The sequence below is a fragment of the Pristiophorus japonicus genome, chromosome 26, assembly GCF_044704955.1.
Source record: "Pristiophorus japonicus isolate sPriJap1 chromosome 26, sPriJap1.hap1, whole genome shotgun sequence".
Lineage (NCBI taxonomy): Eukaryota > Metazoa > Chordata > Chondrichthyes > Pristiophoridae > Pristiophorus > Pristiophorus japonicus.
In genome coordinates this window covers 7,577,871-7,601,656 of record NC_092002.1, presented here as the reverse complement: position 1 = coordinate 7,601,656, position 23,786 = coordinate 7,577,871, and the positions used below count along the sequence as shown (strand labels likewise).

At 48.8% G+C, this 23,786-nt stretch overlaps 1 protein-coding gene across 5 annotated transcripts in view; it reads right to left on the bottom strand.

The window, feature by feature from the left end:
- Positions 1-1,707: 1,707 nt before the first annotated feature.
- The window catches only part of meiosin (meiosis initiator), a 51,134-nt gene continuing 29,055 nt past the window's right edge, over positions 1,708-23,786 (bottom strand). For 3 of the 5 annotated variants that reach the window (XM_070867736.1, XM_070867738.1, XM_070867739.1), the window contains 6 exons: positions 23,566-23,709; positions 18,168-18,289; positions 17,257-17,460; positions 9,519-9,769; positions 8,171-8,260; positions 1,708-3,412 (listed from right to left, as the gene is read on the bottom strand). In XM_070867736.1, the coding sequence (XP_070723837.1) occupies positions 3,301-3,412; positions 8,171-8,260; positions 9,519-9,769; positions 17,257-17,460; positions 18,168-18,289; positions 23,566-23,709 (923 nt within the window). In that variant the 3' untranslated portion in view covers positions 1,708-3,300. The remainder of the gene's footprint in view (positions 3,413-8,170; positions 8,261-9,518; positions 9,770-17,256; positions 17,461-18,167; positions 18,290-23,565; positions 23,710-23,786) is intronic. The other 2 variants (XM_070867740.1, XM_070867741.1) reach the window with 2 other exon arrangements.

Sequence of the window (23,786 nt, the reverse complement as noted above, 5' to 3'; positions counted from 1 at the left end):
CCGCTCTCACCGGAGACAGCCAACTCCGCAATACTTCCATCATTATTGTTCCCTCCACACACCGTCCGTTAGGCGATGGACAGGGATAATATACAATGCGATTGTCGCCACCACGCCCGTGCTCACTGCTCTGCGATCGTCCTACATAGAGGCCCGAGTGTACCTGTCATGCTACATTTGGATCAGTGATAAAGGGCGTCACTATTCCAAAACCCTCCCGTACAAAAGTGGCACAAATAGCTGGCATAATTTTCAATTATAATTCTTTGTAAAGGGACATTGTCATAACCGGAAGTCAAGTTTGGCTCAGTGGGTAGCATTCTCGCCTCTGGGTCAGAAACCCCACTCCAAGACTTGCATACATAATTGAGGGTGGCACTCCGGTGCAGTAGTGTGGGAGTTCTGCATTGTCGGGAGCATGTTGTCCTATCCATGAAATCCTAAAATTAGACTCTGACTGTTTAGGTATATGTTAACAATCCCATAGCACTGTTTAAAAAAAGAGTGGGCCGTTCTACCAGTGCCCTAGTTATTGTTCCTCCTCCTCCTCAACCAAAATGATAAGATTATCTGGCCAGTCATCTCATTAGCGGTGAGAATCTTGCGTGTATGCAAAAATGATTCCGTTTTTGCCTAGGTAACCACAGTGACTGCACTTCAAAGTAATTAACAGTGCCTGAGGTCCTTTGAGATGGCGCAGTACGAGTACAAGTCTTTCTGTTGTAAATTATATTAATGAAAATGTCCCTTTGAAATAATTAGATTTTATGTTTTTAATTTAATGGGTGTATGAGGTTGATTCCTGAGATGAAGGGGTTATGTTATGATGAAAGGTTGAGCAAGTTGGGCCTGTACTCATTGGAGTTTAGAAGAATGAGAGGTGATCTTATTGAAACGTATAAGATTCTGAGGGGGCGCGACAGGGTAGATGCAGAGAGGATGTTTTCCCTCGTGGGGGAATCTAGAACTAGGGGGGCATAGTTTCAGAATAAGAGGTCGCCCATTTAAGATGGAAATGAGGAGGAATTTCTTCTCTCTGAGGGTGGTGAATCTGTGGAATTCTCTGCCCCAGAGCGCTGTGGAGGCTGGGTCATTGAATATATTTAAGGTGGGGATATACAGATTTTTGAATGATAAGGGAGTCAAGGGTTATGGGGAGTGGGCAGGGAAGTGGAGTTGAGGCCAAGATCAGATCAGCCACGATCTTATTGAATGGCAGAGCAGACTCAAGGGGCCGAATGGCCGACTCCTGCTCCTATTTCTTATGTTCTATGTCCGAGATGTGGGACACGACTTGACGAAACTGATAACTCAGGAGAGACTGAGTCAAGAGCGAAAGGGTTTTATTGCTTTTTTCAAGATAGAATAGAATCATATAGTACAGAAAGAGGCTGTTTGGGCCATCGTCCCTGTGCCTGCTCTTTCACAGAGCTGTCCAATTAGCCACACTCCCCCCTGCTGTCTCCCCCCATGGCTGTTTATAAACAGCTGAGGTCAGTCAGTGGGTGGTGTCACTGTAAATTTCAGGCTGCAGGTCAATGCCTGTTTTGTTCACCCCGCCGCTGTTTTAATTGATAATTTGAGAGCCACAAAATCTGGCTGTGCTACCTCCGGCGGCAGGATCGGACGCGTGACCACGTTGCGTGACTTTCACTGACCCTGGGGCACGACTCAAGAGCGTTCCCCCCCCCCCCCCCCCCGCTGCCTCGTACTGGTCTCGCTGCAGGCCTGACGGGAAACCGGCTCATGGGGTGGTGCCCAGGAACATCACGCACCGATTCCGTAGCATGTGCTGGGCGGGCCGCGAACATTCGACGGTGAGCCAGTCCAGTGTTGACAGCGAGCTCCCGTCAAGCACGCAGGCATAATGAACTGGCAGGTCACCGTCGGCGATCAGTTCAACTGCAAATTGAGCCAGGACAGGCTGAGTGCAGGAATTTATACTGACCAGTGTGGCTGACAATGAGAGACGCAATTGCTGTCAACTGCGCGACTGCAACATAAAAGTGCCTTGAGTTATGATCAGCGTTGCAAGTAGAAGATAAATTATCCTCATTGTGTATCATTTATAGGCCCTGTTAATTAAAGTGATGAATTACGTGCATGTTTTAATATTAAATGCACATTTTACTGATTGCAGAATGTCCTTTTATAAGAATCAGTTCTGAATTATGTTATTGGCTTGAAGCACAAAAGTTGGTTGCAAATTTGGTAGTGGTTAAGATGAGGGATCTTCGTGCTTTTTTTTTTTTAAGCATTAGGCACCCAGAGCCTAATGCTTAAACATTCCCAGGTCAAGTAAAGCCTGATTGGATGCTGAGTAAAACTCCTTCGACCCCTGCCCCATTACACGATCTCAGATTGATGCTAAGGTAAAGATCCCTCTGCTCTGCTCCAACTGTACACCCCGGCCCCAAACTCCAATGAGCGCCTCCGACTGCACCAGTGAGACACTGTCCATTTCCCACACCCGCCGCCCCTCTGGCCTCTTGGCAAGATTGCAATTTAACGCCGAACTAGAGGTAGTGTGCACTCTTGCTCATGCCCAGGTGGAAATGGGGGGGTGCGGAGGGGGGTCTGTCCACAACTCACATCTGGTTGGACCACCACAGCCAATAAAAGAGAGGGTTGGATTTAAATCTACGGGGTGAAAGGCCAAAGAGGAATTTCAGGGAGATGGCGTCATTGCTTGTGATAATAAGTTCTCAACTATCCAACTAGATTTTTCGTATAGTCGGAGGTCAAGGTGCTGCGGGGTATAGAATTCTGGCTGTGCACGAAAGGCGTGTTAGCCTCGAATTAAACTATACCCCCAGGGTCACAGCAGTGGCTCAGAATCAGACTGCTTTAAATATAGACTTAAAAAGATCTACTGGACATGAATGAAAACTGCATCAAGTTCAACTACTGCTGGACTGTGCATTGTTACAGCTATACACTTCATTGGGAACACCGTCATTCACCTAAACTTTAGCACCAATGCCAATGTTTTCCCTAATAAATATTCAGGCAAGTACTGTTGTTCGATATTAACTATAGACAAAAATTCTGTTTCACAATTCTCCACATATATTAAAAGAGACACAATGATTTCCCGGATTGTAACCTTGCCTTGGAGATCCGAGTTAGACATTGCTGCGTTTGCTGAGCGTGTGAGCGCATCAGGCCTGCCCACCTCAAGCATTTTTCGTGGTCTCGCGTGGCTCGGGTCAGACGCCCCTCTCTGTTCCGTGTGTGTGTGTGTGTGTGTGTGTGTGTGTGTGTGCGCGCGCGCTGCGTGTCTCAGAATAGGAAGACGTCTTACAGGAGGTGGAGAGGTTCGGGCATTTCCACCTCCTCCCTCTCTTCGCTCGACGAGCTATCCAGCCTCACGATGCGGTTATTCATCTTGCTGAATTCACGGGCCTTGATACTGAGAATGACAGAGAGAAAAAAAAAAGGAGAAAGAGAGAGAGAGGCACATTGAGTATTGGCTAAAAGATCATATCTCCTCCCCTCCTGCTTTAATCAGGCCCAACCTCTGACTGTAGAAGCAGCACAACGCACAACTCCCAGGTTATCAAATATCAGCCGATCAGCTCCTCCTGCTGAAAACCGCACTTATTGCTGTCCCAATTTCCACCCGTTTAACACACTGCCGCTTGGCAGGCATGCTGAAGGTTACCATGAAAGAGCACAAATTTCAATTGGCTTAAGGGACTGTTGCAAAATTGCAGACTTTATCAAGAGAGTTTAAAAGATCCCTTTGCTTAACAAATCTCTTCTAAAGAACAGAAGAACATAAGAAGTGGAGCAGGAATCGGCCGTTTGGCCCCTCGAGCCTGCTCCGCCATTCAATGAGATCACGGCTGATCTTATACCTCAACTCCATTTTCCTGCACTGTTCCCATATCCCTTGATTCCCTTAATAGTCAAAAATCTATCGATCTCAGCCTTGAATGTACTCAACAACTGAGCCTTCAAGTTCTCTGGGGTAGAGAATTCCAAAGATTCGCCACCCTCTGAGTAAAGAGATTTCTCCTCATCTCAGTCCTAAATGGCCGACCCCTTATTCTGAGACTATATGACCCCTGGTTCTAGTCTCCCCAGCCAGGGGAAACATCCTCCCTGCATCTACCCTGTCAAGCCCTGCAAGAATTTTGTATGTTTCAATTAGATCACCTCTCATTCTTCTAAACTCTAGAGAATATCGGCCTAGTCTACTCAATCTCTCCTCATAGGACAATCCCCCCATCCCAGGAATCAGTCTGGTGAACCTTCGCTGCAGGTTGAGAAAGTTAAAGAGCCTGGCTAAAAAAAAGTGGTTAATGGTGCAATTTAAGCACCTCATTCGGACTAGGATTGCAAAATTAATTTGGAAATTTAGAGTCAGTAATAAAAAATTTTTTTTTCGGTGGCAAAGCAGTGCACTAACATGACATGACAAATTGAAAACATTTGTGCGGCATCTTATCACATCTCGCAGAAACATTTCAAAGCGTGTCTCACACAATTACTTTGAAGAATAACGCCCCTTGTGATGTTGGAAAACGTGGCAGCCATTTTACACTAGCAAGATCCAACAAACAGGAATGGGATGAATGAGCAGCTAACTTTTGGTGGTGTTGGTTGAGGGAGTTGGCTAGGATACTGGGAGAGAGCCATTGGATCTTTAACATCCACTTCAGCAGTGTCAACCCACTGTACTAAATATCCCACAGCTTGCCACCAAACTGCCCATCTTACTCAGAGATGCCACTCTTAAGAACATAAGAATTAGGAGCAGAAGTAGGCCACACGCCCCCTCGAGCCTGCTCCGCCATTCAATAAGATCATAGCTGATCTTCGACCTCAACTCCACTTTCCCACCCTATCCCCATATCCCTCGATTCCGTTAACAGTCCAAAAACCTAGCGATCTCAACCTTGAATATATTCATTGACTGAGCATCCACAGCCCTCTGGGATAGAGAATTCCAAAGGTTCTCAACACTCAGTGAAGAAATTCCTCCTCATCTCAGTCTTAAATGGCCGACCCCTTATCCTGAGACCGTGACCCCCTAGCTCCAGACTCCCCAGCCAGCTCAATGTCTACCCTGTCAATCTCTCTCAGAATCTTATATGTTTCAATGAGATCATCCCTCAATCTTCAAAACTCCAGGGAGTATAGGCTCAATCTATTCAATCTCTCCTCACTCAGATATGACTGGTGAGATAAGTGGAACAACTTACACCGCTGCAATATGGGAAAACAGCAACAAAACATATTTATATAGCGCCTTTAACATAGTGAAATGTTCCAAGGCGCTTCACAGGAGTATTATGAGTTAAAAAATTTGACACCGAGCCACATAAGTAGAAATTAGGGCAGGTGACCAAAAGCTTGGTCAAAGAGGTATGTTTTAAGGAGAATCTTGAAGGAGGAAAGAGAGTTAGAGAGGCGGAGAGGTTTAGGCAGGGAGTGCCAGAGCTTGGGGCCCAGGCAACAGAAGGCATGGCCACCAATAGTTGAATGATTCTAATCAGGGATGCTCAAGAGGGCAGAATTAGAGGAGCGCAGACATCTCGGGTGGTTGTGGGGCTGGAGGAGATTACAGAGACAGGGAGGGGTGAGGCCATGGAGGGATTTGAAAATTAGGATAAGAATTTTGAAATCGAAACGTTGCTTAACTGGAAGCCAATGTAGGTCGGCGAGCACAGGGGGTAATGGGTGAGCAGGACACCAAGGTGCGAGTTAAGACACGGGCAGCCGAGATTTGGATCACCTCTAGTTTATGTAGGGTAGAATGTGGGAAGCCAGCCAGGAGTGCGTTGGAATAGTCAAGTCTAGCGGTAACAAAGGCATGGATGAGGGCTTTAGCAGCAGATGGTAAGGGCGGAGGCGGGTGATGTTACGGGCGGTGTTACGGACGCTCTTAGGTTGGGATTGAGCAGAGAGAACTTTCCTCTACATCTAGCCTGTGTTGTACCTGATAAACCTGAGAGAGAGAGAGAGAGAGAGAGAGAGAGAGTGGGACTCAGGGAAAATGGGCACTTTAGCGAGGTACCATAGCGGCAGCTAGGGCAGTGGAACTGTCCTCTGGAAAGAATCAAGAGAGATGAGACGAGAAAGAGGGGATAGAAAATTTAAATAAAATTCTCATCTTGCTAAGAGCCGGCTTAAGCCAGCGACCCCACAGCCACTTTCTGTGATTAGTGGGATTGCAGTATCCACTTTCTGTGATTAATGGGATTACTGTATGTAAACGAAGATACAGGTTTAATAAGGGCAGGTGACAGCATAAAAGAGAAAGTAAGTGTGTGGGAGGGCGGTGTACTTTCAGTTTACATACTGTCCCATTGTTTATTTTTTGTTTTCGATTACTCGAGCCTGATTCTCACTCGATACACATGAGTCACTGGGTAACAATCTGGGGTGGGAACACCGTCTGGCTCTTTTTCTAATCAGTTTTCTCCCTTCGTCTCCTAAAGATGCTGACTTGTGGTGTGGTGCAGCACCGTGGGTGCAGGCAGCCCTCTGGCTCCTCATCCAAGAAGCAACTCCAGGGACTGGAGCACATAAATCTAGGCTGACGCTCCCAGTGCAGTGCTGAGGGAGTGCTGCACTGTCAGAGGTGCCGTCTTTCGTAGGAGACCTTAAACCGAGGCCCCGTCTGCCCTCTCAGGTGGATGTAAAAGATCTCACGGGCACTATTGCGAAGAAGAGCAGGGGAGTTATTCCTGGTATCCTGGCCAATATTTATCCCTCAACCAACATCACTAAAAAAACAGGTCATCTGGTCATTATTGCTGTTTGTGGGAGCTTGCTGTGCGCAAATTGGCTGCCACATTACAACAGTGACTACACTCCAAAAGTACTTCATTGGTTGTAAAGCGCTTTGGGACAGCGCTATAGAAATGTAAGTCATTCTTTTTCTTTTTTGTTGGCAGGCTGCTTGGCTACAGGGGGCATCACAGCCAAGCCTGATCAAATCCTCAATGTACCATCCACTCACTTTCCAGCACAAATAGTGAACCATAGAAATTATACAGCACAGGAGGTGATAACTTGGCTCATTGTGTCTGTGCCGGCTGTTTGAAAGAGCTATCTAATTGGTCGCACTCCCCCGCTCTTTCCCCATAGCCCAGCAATTTCTTTGTTACGAGCATTTATCCAATTTCCCTTTGAAGTTTACTACCGAATCTGCTCTCACCGCCCTTTCAGGCAGCGCGTTCCAGATCACAACAACTCGCCAAGTAAAGAAAATTCTCTTCATCTCCCTCTTAGTTCTTTTGCCAATTATCTTAAATCTGTGTCCACTGGTTACCAACACTCCTGCCACTGGAAACAGTTTCTCCCCCATCTACTTTATCAAAACCTTTCATAACTGTGAACACCTCTATTAAATCTCCTCTTACCCTTTTCTGCTCCAAGGAGAGTAATCCCACCTTCTCTATTCTCCTCACATAACTGAAGTCCCTGGTACCTTCCTCCTCTGCACCCACTCCAAGGCTTTGACATCCTTCCCAAAGCGTGGGGCCCAGAATTGGACACAATACTCCAGCTGAGGTCTAACCAGTAATTTGCAAACGTTTAGCGCAACTTCTTTGCTTTGTGATCGGAATTTTTCCTCTCCCTAGCCCGTGGGCACTGGGACCAATTGCATTGTCCTGCCGTTGCCCGCGGTGAACAGTCACCTCAGCACGGACCAGAGATCGATCCTGGGATCTTTCTGGTCTGTATGCCTCAGTTCTACACAGGGCAATATGACTACCTTCGGCAGCACCTCCAAAACCCGTGACCACTGCCACCTCGAAGGACAAGGGCAGCGGGCGCATGGGAACACCATCACCCCCAAGTCACACACCATCTTGACTTGGAAATATATCAGCCGTTCCTTCATCGTGGCTAGGTCAAAATCCTGGAACTCCCTCCTTAACGGCACTGTGGGAGCACCTTCACCACACGGACTGCAGCGGTTCAAGAAGGCGGCTCACCACCACCTTCTCAAGGGGCAATTAGGGATGGGCAATAAATGCCGGCCTTGCCAACGATGCCCACATCCTGAGAATGAATAAGCAAAACACCAACAGAGCCACTGGAGGAGCTCTTGCCCTCTCTTGGTCAAAACAAAACTCCTACGCTTTCCCCTGCTGATTAGATAGCTGCCACCGTGAGTCTCCGTGGTGCACCATTTTTCTGCCCAACTTACCAGTATGGCCGGCGTTCATTTTTTGACATGGTGCGCCACACGTGAGCCAAAGCTTTGGTAGCAACCGTAGAAGCAGTTCCGGGATGGTCACTGTGGAAACACGAGGGATTCTGATCAATCACTTTGACTTAAATATGAACAGTAGAGAATCTGGCACGACAGTGCATGGTTACTTAGCAACCACAAGATGTTGCTTTATTCAAGCCCTTCCTCCACCCCGGATTCCCCGCTGTGAAATCAAGACTCAATGTACTATGTTCCTGCTTTAATTCATTTCTACCCAGGACTCATAATAGTGGATCCTCTCACCTCCCCTTTCTTCTAGAATTTGCAACAAGGGCATGAATTTTTATCGCGTCATTAAGGTAATAAAGTGTCCCAGTGCGCTTCGCAGAGGCGACAGCTGGACAGTAATGGGAGCAAGGTTCGGGGAGGTGAGCAAAGGGGTAGACTTTGAGATCAGAGATGGGGAGGGCGGGGGGGAGGTAGTAGCACAGAAGGGTTTAAGGAATATCTTTGCGAAGTGCAGGACTGAGGTGAGTGAAGACTCTGTGGTCCTAAGCAGGAGTGGAGGGGAGCGCAGGGAGATAATGCAAACTTGCTGAAAGAACAGGAATGAAGACTCAATCTTCGTAACTGATGTACTGTGTCACATTCTATATGCTAAGAGTACAGTAGCATAATAGCAATATTACTGGACTAGTGATCCAGATACGCGAGTTCAAATCCCACCACGGCAGCTGGGGAAATTTAAATTCAGTTAATTAAATAAATCTGGAATGAAAAGCTAGTAACCATGAAACTACCGGATTGTTGTAAAAACCCACACATGTTTATTAATGTCCTTTAGGGAAGGAAATCTACCTGGTCTGGGCCTATATGTGACTCCAGACCTACAGCAATGTGGTTGACCCTTAACTGCCCTCTGAAATGGCCCAGCGAGATACTCGGTTGTACCAAAACCTTGTTGACAAAGTCAGCACTGTGGGAGCACCTTCACCAAATGGACTGCAGCGGTTCAAGGCAGCGGCTCACCACCACCTTCTCAAGGGCAGCTAGGGATGGGCAATAAATATTGGCTTTGCCAGTGATTTATAGTATTGTTAAGGTAATAATGAACGAATAAAAAAAACTCTTCTCTCACACTGTCCCCCCTCTCTGATGTACCATATCTCACCCCCTCCCCTCTGTGATGTACCATAATCCCACCCTCTCCCCTCTATGATGTACTGTATCTCACCTTCTCCTCTCTCTGATGTACTGTATCTCACCCTCTCTCTGATGTACCATATCTCACTCTCTCCCCTCTCGCTGATGCACTGTATAATGTGCCCGCATGCCTCTCTACCTGATGTACAGCCTCCGGTTAATACGACAGAACATGATGAAGCCGTTGACACATTTCTTCTTGAGCTGGAGGGTGCAGCTCCTCTTCCTGCGCATCTTGCTGTGGTTGGCTTGGCTGACGTTCTTGGTGCGCTTCTGCTTGCTCGAAGCAGTTTGCTGCGAAAGCTTTCCTCTGCAGTACGGGGTCCAGGTGATGTCATTGTCTTCCATGTTATCACTCGAGGACAGCCAACGTTCGCTTTCATCGCTGTCCTGGAGATGACAGTCAGGGAGTCAGATAACCAGCTACACTCCAATGCACAACTCTCCCTTCAACAGACGAGACGCTAAGTTATGTTAAACCTCCATAAATCACTGGTAACTATGTTAAACCTTCATAAATCACTGGTAACCATGTTAAACCTCCATAAATCACTGGTAGTTATGCGACACCTTTATAAATCACTAGTAGTTATGCAATACCTTTATAAATCACTGGTAGTTATGCTAAACCTCCATAAATCACTGAGCGAAATGTAAGACCTTTATAAATCACTGGTTAAGCCTCAGCTGGAGTATTGTGTCCAATTCTGGGCATCATACTTTAGGAAGGGTGGGAAGGTCTTGGTGAGGGTGTGGAGGAAGATTTACTAGGATGGTATTAGGGATGAGTGACTTCAGTTATGTGAAGAGACTGGAGAAGATGGGATTATTTCCTTTAGAGCAGAGAAGGCTAAGGGGAGATTTAATAGAGGTGTTCAAAATTGTGAAAGTTTTGACGGAGTAGGTAGGGAGAAACTGTTTCCACTGGCAGGAGAGTCGATAACTGGAGGACAGAGATTGAAGATATTGGCAAAAGGTACCAAGAGGGAGATGAGGAGACTTTCTTTACGCAGCGAGTTGTTGTGATCTGGAAGAAGCTGCCTGAAAGGGCGATGGAAGCAGATTCAACAGTAACTTTCAAAAAGGATGTGGATATGTGCTTAAAAAGGAAAAATGTTGCAGGGCTGTGGGGAATGAGTGGGACTAATTGGATAGCTCTTTCAAAAGAGCTGGCATGGGCCTAGTGGGCTAAACGACCTCATCCTGTGCTGTAAGATTCTACGATTCTAAGGCTGGAATTGTCACAATTAGATATTTGTACTTCTCTCCCTAATTCAACATCAAGAGAGCCATGTATGTAACCTTCATTTAACTGTAACCTTCATGTAACACTGTACACTGTATACACCTAAGAAATGCACACCTTGACCACAGGGGGTGAACTTGTGGGAGACACTCCTCACCTGGTCATCCAGGTATATAAAAGGGAGGTCTCATGCAGGGTCATCACTACTTGGTCCTGAATAAAGGTACAGGTCAGAGTGACCTTGTCTCCAGTATGTGCCTTGTGTTGATTTACAGTAGAGTCTAAGGACACAACATTTGGCGACGAGAAACGGGAATCAACGACTCACGAGAATGGCCACCAGTAGCACAGAGGAACGGTACTGTGTTGGTGAGGACTGGGACGATTTCGTTGAGGCTCCAGCAGAGCTTTGTCACAAAGGACTGGCTGGGAGCGGCAGCGGCTGACAAGCGAAGGGCGCATCTACTGACCAGCTGTAGACCTAAGACGTACGCGCTGAAGAAAGACCTGCTCGCACCCGAGAAGCCGGCAGAGAAGACCTTTGAGGAGCTCAGCAAACTGATCGGTGAGTACCTCAAACCGGCGAGTAGTATACACATGGCCCGACACCGATTCTATACGCACTGACATCGGGAAGGGCAGAGCATACCAGACTTTGTTGCGGACCTTCGGCGCTTGGCCAGCCTCTAAGTTCGCAGTCACCTGCAGAGGGGAGATGTTACGGGATTTCTTCATTGGGCATTGGTCATGCCGGGATTTTTAGGAAGCTAATTGAGACCAAGGACTTGACCTTGGAAGAAGCGGCATTGATGGCTCAAACCTTCATGGCGGTGGAGGAGGAAACCAAGATCATATACGCGCGCAACTCTGCTCCCAACGTGGCGATGGAGCAGGGAGTTAACATGGTAAACGCGACTCAAAACCCCGCAGGCAGGCAAGGGCAATTCGGCACCAACCAGGCAGTAACAGACTCTAGGGTGGGTCCTCAACAGAGACAATGGCAGGTTGAACAGACATTTACACCATCACAAGGGACAATACGTCCCAGGATGGGACCATTGACACCCACAAACAGAGTGCTCAAGAGTAATCAGAGATAATCGGAGAGGAATGCCTGGTAACAGCTCTTTTGTTCACAACAATCTCAGCTCATGATGGAGGTGCGGGGGCAGACATGCTGCGAAAACCTGCAGGTTTCAACAATTTATCTGCAGAAATTGTAACTTCAGTGGACATTTAGCCAGAATGTGCAGGAAGCCCGCAGCAAGGCTGGTTTACGAAGCGGATGAACCACAAGAGGGGTCTGCAAGGCAGGGTTATGCTTGGGACACAGCAATGGACGCTGAAGTTCAGCGGGTTCAGGCAAACATCCACAGCTCATACACAAAGACGCCACCTATGATGATGAGAGTACTGTTAAACGGCACCCCGGTACACATGGAGCTGGACACAGGAGCCAGCCAGTCATTTATGAGTGTCCAACAATTCGAGAAACTATGGCCACTCATAGCAGACCCAAACTAGAATGCATTGACACGCAATTACGGACGTACACCAAAGAGAAAATCCCAGTGCTATGCAGTGCAATGTTGGTGGTCACACATAATGGATCAGAGAACCGGCTGCCACTCTGGATTGTCCTGGGAAATGGTCCCGCGCTTTTGGGGAGGAGCTGGCTAGCCGAGATGAACTGGAAAAGGGGGGGATGTGCACGCCATTTCATCTGTGGAGCGAAGTTCATGCTCACAGGTCCTACAAAAGTTTGAGTCACTATTTCAAACTGGTGTCGGGACTTTCAAAGGTACCAAAGTAGTGATGCGCATCACCCCGGACGCCAGACCAGTGCACCATAAAGCCAGAGCTGTGCCGTATGTGATGCTGGAGAAAATTGTGAGTGAGCTGGACAGGTTGCTAAGAGAGGGCATAATTTCGCCCGTTGAATTCAGCGACTGGGCAAACACCATTGGCCCCGTCCTAAAAACGGATGGCTCGGTCAGGATCTATGGCGACTACAAGGCCATCATCAACCGAGTGTCACTACAAGACCAATACCCGCTTCCGAGAGCGGAGGATCTTTTTGCCACGCTGGCAGGCGGCAAGCTGTTCACCAAGGTGGACCTCACTTCGGCCTACATGACCCAAGAGCTGGCCGAAGAATCCAAGCTACTGACTATCATCACCGCGCACAAGGGGCTGTTTTGTTTACAACAGGTGTCCGTTTGGCATTCGTTCAGCAGCCGCTATCTTTCAAAGGAACATGGAAAGCCTGCTCAAATCCATCCCCGGAACAATTGTATTTCATCCTTATCACGGGTTGAGGCACCGAGGAACACCTCCACAACCTAGAGGAGGTGCTACGCCGACTGGACCGGGTAGGCCTGCGACTAAATAAGTCCAAGTGTGTGTTTTTGGCCCCAGATGTCGAGTTTTTGGGCAGGAGGGTTGCCGCAGACAGGATCCGGCCCACCGAATCAAAAACGGGTCCGTCGCGCGCCCAGGCCCGGCAACACATCGGAGTTGCGTTCATTTCTGGGACTATTGAACTATTTCGGGAACTTTCTGCCGAACTTAAGCATATTGTTGGAGCCGCTACACGTGCTCCTGCGTAAGGGTTGCGATTGGTTTTGGGGGTCTGTCAGGAATGGGCTTTCAATCGGGCGCGGAACCTGCTTTGTTCTAATAAGCTGTTGACCCTGTACAACCCCTGTAAGAAATTGGTTTTGACATGCGATGCATCATCCTATGGGGTTGGGTGCGTGTTGCAGCAGAGTAATGATGAGGGTTAACTCCAACCTGTGGCTTATGCTTCCGGGTCGCTCTCCCAGCAGGAAGGGGGGGGGATGGTTGAAAAGAAAGCACTCGCATGTGTCTACGGAGTGAAAAAGACGCACCAGTACCTTTTTGGCAGAAGGTTCGCGTTAGAAACGGACCATAAGCCGTTAACATCCCTGTTGTCCGACAGCAAAGCTGTCAATGCCAATGCGTCAGCTCGCATACAGCAAAGGGCTCTCACGCTGGCTGCGTATGACTACACCATACGGCACCGGAGATGGTCATGGCTGTCGATGCTTTCGACAGCGCAAGCTCCCCCATCACAGCCCACCAGATCAAAACCTGGACAAACAGAGATCCCCTCCTATCCTTGATTAAGAAATGTGTCTTGACTGGGGATTGGGCGCCCGCACACGGAGCATGCCCTGAAGAGGCCAGACCGTTTCACAGACGGATGGATGAACTCTCCATCCAAGCTGACTGCCTACTATGGGGCAGCCGGGTAGTCATGCCCCAGAAGGGAAGGGAAGCATTTATCAGGGAACTCCACAGCAAGAATCCCAGCATTGTGCTAATGAAGACCATTAGCCTTGTCACATGTATGGTGGCCGGGAATTGATGCAGACCTGGAACACTGTGTTTGCAGGTGCACGACGTATGCCCAGCTTGGCAATGCTCCCAGGGAGGCCCCACTCATCCCGTAGACTACCCGGGCCCGTTCATGGGGAAAATGTTCCTCATCGTTGTTGATGCGTACTCAAAATGGATCGTGTGCATCATATTGAACTCGTGCACGACATCCACCACAGTGGAGAGTCTGCGTGCGGTCTTTGCGACCCACGGCTTGCTGGACATTCTGGTTCGCAACAACGGCCCGTGCTTCACTAGCTATGAATTCCGGGAGTTCATGTCGGGTAATGGCATCAAACATGTCAGAACAGCACCGTTCAAGCCGGCTTCCAATGGCCAGGTGGAACGTGCGGTCCAAATCATAAAACAAGGCATGCTCCGGATTCAAGGACCCTCCCTTCAATGCCGCCTATCACGCTTCCTGCTGGCCTACAGGTCCCGACCGCATTCGCTCACAGAGTCCCACCAGCGGAACTACTCATGAAACGCACACTTAAAACTCAGCTGTCCCTCATTCACCCAGTCCTGTCAGACATTGTTGAGGGCAAGCGCCAGTCCCAAAATGAGTGCAATGACCGTAACTCAAAGTGGAGATGTATAGAAATCGATGACCCTGTATTTGTTCTTAATCACGCTTTGGGGCCCAAGTGGCCTGAGGGTACTGTAATTGGCAAAGAGGGGAATGGAGTCATAGTGGTCAGACTAACAATGGACAGATATGCCGCATGCATCTGGACCAAGTAAAAACAAGGTTCAGCATGGACACTGAGGAAAATCATGAGATGCTGCCCACACCACTGCCAGTGAACGAGTAACAAGAATCTTCAGCAACATGCACAGACCCTGCGGCCAGCCCGGACGAGCCGGAATCACCACAGGTGACAAAGATGCATGCCAAGGCTCAACAACCAGAGCCCTAACTGCGGTGCTCCACGAGAGAGCATCGACCACCTGAAAGACTCAATCTTTAACCCAAAGACGTTTGGGGGGGAGGTGATGTCATGTATGTAACCTTCATGTAACTGTAACCTTCATGTAACAACACTGTATACACCTAAGAAATGCACACCTTGACCACAGGGGGTGAACTTGTGGGAGACACTCCTCACCTGGTCATCCAGGTATATAAAGGGAGGTCCCACGCAGGGTCATCATTTCTTGGTCCTGTGAATAAAGGTTCAGGTCACAGAGTGCCCTTGTCTCCAGTATGTGCCTCATGTTGATTTACAGTAGAGAGTAAGGACACAACAAAGAGCACCTATTTGAGATAGTCAGGATGAGAGACTCAACAAGCCAGATCTGTATTTGGGAGAGGAGAGTCTAATAAAGCGGATGAAAGTTTTGAGAGTTTGAGCGACAAGATAGTGAAAGATTATTCCCACGGGACGGTGAAGCAGTAACTCAAGGGCATACATTTAAGATTATCACCAAAAAAAATTAAGGGAGATATTAGGAATTATTTCCCCCCCATAATGATAGTTAGGACAAAGAATACTGCATCAAAAACAGGGGTGGAAGCAGATTCGATAATAGCTTTAAAAGGAAAGTAAATAAATATTTGAAAAGGGAAAAAAACTAAAAAGGTTTATGGGAAAAAGGATGGGAATGGGACCAAGTGGATAGCCCTTTCAGAGAGCTGGCACAGGTGCAATGGGCTGAGTGGCCTCGTATTGTGCTGTAAAAATTCTATTATTCCCGTAAAAGCATAAAGGGGCGGTTAGAAGATTTTTTTATGCAAGGGTTACTAGACTATGAAACCATTACCGCACATGACTGCTGATGCTGAGTCAATCCTGATATTTAAGAGGAAGGGTACAGAGAAAGAGCGAGGAAATGGGAATGGAGGAGATATCTCTTGATGTGGAGCTATCACTGGCGGCCACAACGGGCTCAGTGTCCTTGCTCTCTGCTGAAATTCCCATGATTTTATGAACGTCTCGATGCTCAATGATACTCAATCCTGCCAGGGAGCCACTTGCAGTTCACTTTCTGTTGAATTGTGCTACGCTGTGTGTTTCTGGGCCTCCATTCATGATCCACCTGGGCATGGGGTATTCACCGATCTGCGATGGAGTCTTGTTCCCTGCTGTAGCGCAGCCCCAACCTCACAGAAGCATTACCCTGCACCAGTATCTTATCTTTCTTGGATTACCCAAGTTGTTGCTTCTCTGTGTGTGATTGACAGTTCAACTGGATTGCGATTATGCAAAATTGACTTCACATAACAAACTTAGCAGACAGTTACGACTTTTGTGTCATTAGCTGAGGCTGGGTGTGAACCCTGGTCCGAGAAATGACAGCAAGACTCTCATTTTAAGAGCATAATAAATAAGTATATGACTGATTGGGCAGCACAAGGGGTTTAGCACTGACCTTTCATCTCAGGGACCTGGGTTCAAATCCAGTCAGACTAACGAGCAGTCTCAATCCAATTACTCGTACACAGTATAAAGCTACCCCTAAAAGGCATCAGATAGAAATCTCACTCAGAAATGACATAGAATGACAGGTGAGACAAATTGAAAAATAAAGGCTTAGAACATAAGAAATAGGAGCAGGAGTAGGTCATACGGCCCCTTGAGCTTGCTCCGCCATTTAATACGATCATGGCTGATCCGATCATGGACTCAGGTCCACAAAAGTTTATCATGCTGCTAGCAGAGAATGTATTTATACGGTGCATTTCATTGCCTCAATCCATCCAAAGGCTCTCTACAGCCAAATAGGTACATTTGGAGTGCAGTCACTGTTGTAATGTAGGAAATGCGGCCGCTAATTTGCGCACAGCAAGCTCCCACAAACAGCAATGTGATAATGATCAGATAGTATGTTTTAGTGATGTTGGTTGCAGAAAAACCCTTCGAAATAGTGGCCTTGGGCTCTTTTACGTCCATCTGAGAGGGCAGATGTGACCTTGCTTAACTTCTCATCTGAAAGATGGCACCTGAGACAGTTCAGCACAAGCCTGGTGTGCCAGCCTAGATTCTGTGCTCAAGTGACTGGAGTGGGACTTGAACCCGCAACCTTCTGACTGTTACAGTCTGAAGTTGGCACAGGCAGATTGACGGGGCAGGGTCGAGGGAGCTTTGCTCTGCATCTCGGCCATGCTGTACCTGACCTGGGAGACATTGGGAGAGCCTGAAATCTCCTTGATGAGCACAAAAGAAAATAAAAGCCACACAAAAGAATATCTGCATGCAGGAGGGATGATTGTGATGCAGTAAGTAACCTCCTGCAGAAGATGTCTGTCCCACTTCTCAGAGCTTGGACAGATCTGGCAGGAATTGTCCCCTGAAGATGTACTGTCGGCCTGGCTGGAGTCGGTCCGACTTGTCTCGCTGTACGGCAGGTAGCAGTGGTCGAAAATGAAGGTCGACTGGAACGAGTCGGAGGTCATTGGCGGAGTTGCCGGCACAGTTTGATCTGGATCGTCCTGGGCAAAGCAAAGCGGGGAGATATTTATTATCTACTGCACCCGCTCCTCAATGCAGCTCGCCCCTTGTAAGCGTATAACTCAACTTTCAGCCTTTCCCTCCACCCACCCCCCCCGTTTCCCTGAAGACACTGATTCATGCTAGGTTACAGTTCCCCGGACAGTGTCCTTTCCCCCATGTCACCCAAGTGTCCAATCTTCATGAGCGATTGCTGGTCAGCTATTCGACTACGGGTAGCATTACAGCCAAGTCGCAGCCTGTCAACACCCACTTTCCAGCGGGAGTGACTGGGGGTGGAAACCTTGACAGATTTTTCTTCCCTCTAATTCAGGGGCGCAGAGGCCATTTTAATGCCCAAGTTGCTGCAGTGGCTCAGTTCAGGTGACCGCGCACACCAGGGATCGATCCCGAGACCTCCAGGCCTGCGTGGCCGAGTACTACACCTCTACCGGTAGCGCCCTCGCCTCCGAGTCAGAAGGTTGTGGGTTCAAGTCCCACTCCAGGAACTTGAGCACAATAAATCCAGGCTGACTAGATTATGTGCTTAAGTCTCGAACCCACGACTTTCTGACTCAGAGGCGACATTGCTACCCAGGGATAAGTGCCTTCAGAAGCGGAAAGGAGAGGAGCGGGAACAAGATGAGATATTTGATAATAAATTTGTCTATATTCTAAGAGCTTCGTGCTGGACCCATGGTATTCGTACCTTTAAAGTGAGATTCCAGCAACCATTCAGATATTGCTGAGCTTGACCTGCATTAGACAGCTTCAAGTCTCCAGGTCTGGTCGCTGGGAGCTCCGGACTAAGGCACACGGCACCAAACAAGGCTGTAAGGAGGAAAAATCACAAGTTGGTGGCAGGAAATCATAGGTCTGCTTTTCGGTCTAAAATTTGTAATCTGACAGACTGGTGGGCAGTGGAAAAGTTACAGGGACACCCTCAAAGCCTCCCTGATAAAGTGCAACATCCCCACCGACACCTGGGAGTCCCTGGCCAAAGACCGCCCTAAGTGGAGGAAGTGCATCCGGGAGGGCGCTGAGCACCTCGAGTCTCGTCGCCGAGAGCATGCAGAAATCAAGCGCAAGCAGCGGAAGAAGTGTGTGGCAAACCAGACTCCCCACCCACCCTTTCCTTCAATGATTATCTGTCCCACCTGTGACAGGGACTGTGGTTCTCATATTGGACTGTTCAGCCACCTAAGTGGTATGTATTTAACCTCTTGTAACCTGTATGACACCTGACCACCAGAGGGCCCACCTGTTGGAGTCCCAAGGGATCCCATCATCCCTTGGGAGCACGGTATATAAGCAGGCCACCCACGAGATAGCTGCACTCTGGAGTCTTAATAAAGGAGCTAAGGTCATACTTGCTCATTGTACACAGTACTCAGTTTCATCCTTTATAGTGAGTGTACCACTAAGGACTCATCTTTAAGAGTGGAAGCAAGTCTTCCTCGATTCCGAGGGACTGCCTATGATGATGATGATGAACAAAAAGAAACAGATATCACCGATCACAACAACTCTGAGTGTACGCACGCAGCCTAGATTATGTGCTCACGTCTCTGGGACTTGAACCCGCAACTTACTGACTCAGAGGTGAGAGTACTACCAACTGAGCCACAGATGAAACCTACTGGGAAGCCCATCTGTGAGTGAGGGAGTAGTATCGAGGCTGTCAGCTTCGAGCGCCTGCAGTACTGGTGCATGGCTGGGTGCCTCCAGAGTAGATGAAGAACTTGACAATTCTTTTTTTTTTTTAAATCGGTGCGTTGATCAGCTGCACGGTGTTTGCAGCCTATTTAAAGTTTAAGTACCCCCTCTGTCTTCTTAGCAAGGTTGGGTCTGTTGTGTATGCGTGCCTGTTTACTGTGTGATGTCTATAACACTTATGCCACATTGAATGTATCCTTATACTGCACACAACTTACCGGTACACCAGAGGGTGCTGCTGCTGGAGACCTAGGGGTTGCCTGCCCACGGCAGGTAACCCAGTATAAAAGGGAACTCACAGCTTGTTGTTGTCACTCAGGAACTGCAAATAAAGGACTACGGGTCTTCACAGTTTAAGTATCATACCTGCCTCGTGGAGTAATTACTAAAGGTGCCTACATACTCTACAACTGGCGACGAGGATGAGATCCGAACCCACGCGTGCAAAGGGGAAACGTACGAGGCCAATACCCTCCAGTTTCCCTGGCAAACTCTGGGATGACCTGACCCTCATCCCAATTGGTGGACAAGGAGCCCACCCAGTCTTGTGGCCCTGCACACCACCCCACAACTACCCACATCACAGTGTATACACACCACCCACTGGTGCTGTGGCTACCTCCCCGAGGGATCCCACAACAGTGACACCCACTTGGTTTGTGTGTGAGGGAGGGGAAACGGACGAGGCCAGCCTCAAGCACAGGAGGTCACGAACTACACACTCAACATGTCTAACCTCAGCAACTTCCAGCAATTTACAGAGGGGGAAGATAGGGAAGCTTTGGTGGAAAGATTGGAACATTTCTTTGTAGCCAACGATCTGGACGGGGACACACCGGCTACACTATCGAACAAACGCAGGGCCATCCTGCTTAGCAGTTATGGGCCCACCATGTACGGTCTCGTCAGGGACTTACTAGCCCCGGAGAAGACAACCACCAAGAGCTATGAGCAACTTGTAACACTCATACACAACAGGGTCCAAATCCTGCAATCCCCTAGCCAATCCCACTGTGGGAACACCGTTGCCACAAGAAATGCAGCAATTCCAGAAGGCTGAGTACCACCACCTTCTCAGGGCAAGAAATGTCAGCCTTTCCCATCTCCTGAGAGAGAAAAAATAGATTTAAAAGGAAAAAGTCAAGAGCGTATTCAGCATCTGTCATCATTCCACCGGTGAAGTGCTGGAGGAAAAACACCAGGGGGTCGAAATTGAGGCCCACCCCAAACGGGGCACACTCACCAATCCATGGGGCACGGATCCGACAGAAATTCAGGTTTTACAATATTTTTTTCCAGTGGGGGTGGGGGAAGGTTATCCAGGCGGGTGTGGGGCGGAAGTGGCATTCGGTCGAGTCTGCCACGCTGATGATGTCCCAACGTCCCTCCCCTTCCGTTAAAGGGGAGCGCCGCTGTGAACTCGGCACGGGGTGGAGTTAGGTCCACTGGGCCACCGGGGAAGGTTTCGGCCGGGCCAGCGGCCTGGCACCCGAGAGGGGGTGCCGGCCTGCCTGTTGGTGGCCCGGCTGAACTGCTGGGCACCATTGTCGGGCTGACCTGGCAGTCGGCCACCAAATAAAATAAAATGCCATCCGCCGGGGGATGATCTGCTCCTGCGTGGCGCGGAAAGGGGGTTGCCGCCGGTCGATGGGGGGGGGGGGGGGGGGTCCGCACATGACCGACGGAGCGGGAGCAAGGGCGGCGAGGTAGTGATTACCGCTGCAAAACCCAGATTGGGCAATTTACAAAATGACCCTTACTCTGCACCGACGAGGCGGAGAGTCATTACCGAAAGAGGCGGTCACGGCTCTGAAAGAAAGGGGCAATTTCGGTCCCCAGGCCTGATGATCCTCCTCTAGTCGACCCGGTTCCACCTGAAAACAAGTGGTAAAATGGGGGAAAATCTAACCTCGAGTGTCAGCAGGCTATTTGACCATGTGAGCATTCATGCCCAATCCTGACCTTACGCGATATGCGGATGCATGCACCTTGTGGGAAAAGGTTGCTGGTGTGAGACCCTTTGCTAATATTTTGTTTTCCTCTTTATCTCTTGGCCAAGGTGCTGAGGCCACTTGTTGCGCCCCCACCCCCCCAGCCCCTCCAAAAAAACTGCAAGCCACCTGCCTCCCATCAGCTAGCTCAGCACAGTGGATTGAACCTGGTATAATGTAATGTATTTGCTTCATGGGTTCTTTGCTTAAGAATTCATAGCAACACATTGCTGTTAACAACTAGTTGGTTTATTAACAAAGGTTTAACAATCACACTACACATTACCGGTTCATCCACCAGGCTCACAACTGCATACCTCATCGTGGATGACCTAGACCCAACTCGCTGAGGATTCATTGAGTCTTCTGAACATCACGTGACTGGCTACGCCACTCACAATGAAACAGCTCTATACCTATTTTGGTAAAGCTTTTAAATCAAGTGCCCCCTTTTTTTTTTAAGGACACCAAAACCCACAAATTAACAATTAAACATTAAAGGGAATTTTGTCAAATCAAATTCAATTAAAATGTTGTTCCCTGTTGAAATTATGCACCCCAGTCCTTCGGGTGCCCACCTCCCGCGGAAAGCCGCAAGCGTACCGGTGGACACTGCATGCTCCATCTCCAGGGACACCCTGGCGCGAACATAACCGCGGAAGATAGGCAGGCAGTCAGACTGAACGACCCCCTCGACAGCCCGCTGCCTGGTCCAGTTAATGGCCACTGTGGCCAGGCCCAGGAGCAGTCCAACGAGGAGGCCCTCCGACCTGCCCACTCCCCTCCGCACCGGGTGCCCAAAGATCAGGGTAACAGTTCTACAACTATTTTAATAGAACATAAAATCAAGCACCCCCTTTTGACAAGGGCACTAGAACCCACAAATTTCAAAATAAACCTTTACGGAAACTTAAATCAAATAAAAATTTAGTTGCTGGGGGTGATGATGCATCCCAGTCCCACCGGTGCCTACCTCTCGCGGAAGGCCGCGAGCGTACCGGTGGACACCGCGTGCTCCATCTCCAGGGACACCCTGGCGCGAACGTAGCCGCAGAAGAGGCAGGCAGTCGGGCTGAACGGCCCCCTCGACCGCCCGCTGCCTAATCTGGTTAATGGCCCCCTTGACCATGCCCAAGAGCAGACCTACAGGGTGGCCCTCCAACCTGCCTACTCCCCTCCGCACAGGATGCCCAAACATCAGGAGCGTGGGACTGAAGTGCAACCAGAAATCGAGGAGCAGCCCCTTCAAATTATGGAATAGGGAGCTGCAACCTCACACACTGTACATACACACGGAACACAGGTTCCTCCAGACCGCAGAAATTGCATGCAGCCTGGGAGTCCGTAAACCAACTTAAAAACCTATTGCATGGGACAGCCCCGGTCGTGCAACACCCTCCAGGCCAAGTACCCAATATTCACAGGTGCATACATTACACCTGGGACTTTCTTGGTCAGTGTGGCTGAGTATTGTATCACCCAGTGCATTCACTGACTAAGTCAATTAGGGCATGCAATAGCGTGTGATCACTAGTGATAAACTCATAGTGTAATGGGAACAGACTCTAGGGCATGTGCTAATCGGAGCTTTTAGCCAAACCAGTGTTAGTTTCAGGTCTCAGTTTTACTTCATGCGAAAATAACGTGGAATGGTAAAATCCCGATGTGCAGAGAGCTTGCTATTGACTTGTGTAATGAAAGCTGCTGATTGTGACCACTTTTGTGGCTAGTTTCAACTGCACGTTTCTGCATTTGGACTGAGGAAGTTGGGTTTAGCGCTGTGAGGGCAGAGATCAAGTCATTGGTACCACTCCCCACGAGCCGAACCATAGTAGAGCCAAAGGCAAAAGCCCCTTTCGAACATAAGAAATAGGAGCAGGAGTCGGCCATTCTGCCCCTCGAGCCTGCTCCACCATTCAGTAAGATCATGGCTGATCTGATATTGGCCTCAACTCCACTTCCCCGCCCGCTCCCCATAACCCTCAACTCCCCTATTGTTCAAAAATCTGTCTATCGCCACCTTAAATATATTCAATGACCCAGCCTCCTCAGCTCTCTGGGGTAGAGAGCTGTGGAGGCTGGGTCAGTGAATATATTTAAGGTGGAGATAGACAGATTTTTGAGCGATAAGGGAATAAAGGGTTATGGGGAGCGGGCGGGGAAGTGGAGCTGAGGCCAGGATCAGATCAGCCATGATCTTATTGAATGGCGGCGCAGGCTCGAGAGACCAAATGGCCTACTCCTGCTCCTATTTCTTATGTGGAAGAATTTCTACTCTTAATGACAAGTGTTGTTTTTTGTGCTGATCAGAGCGAGAGCTGGGGTTAGCGCTGGGAAAGCGGCCAGTTTTGGCAAACATTTCGAGGGGTCTGACAAACCGTGTTGACCCAGCCCCGTTACCTTGAGCCAGGTTTTCCTTCCCGTCCTGCAGAAATGGAACGTGGCGGCCTGGAGAGGAGAAGAGAGAAGGACTCAAGCCTAGTGTCGCCTGCAGCCCCGACGTAGTTAGAGAGCCACTGACGGGAGAATGAATCTCTGCTGCTCCTTAGGAAAGGATGACGTCAATTAGAGGGCGCCAACAAATCCCAATTTGGGTGCAGTTATGCAACATGATTTTAGCA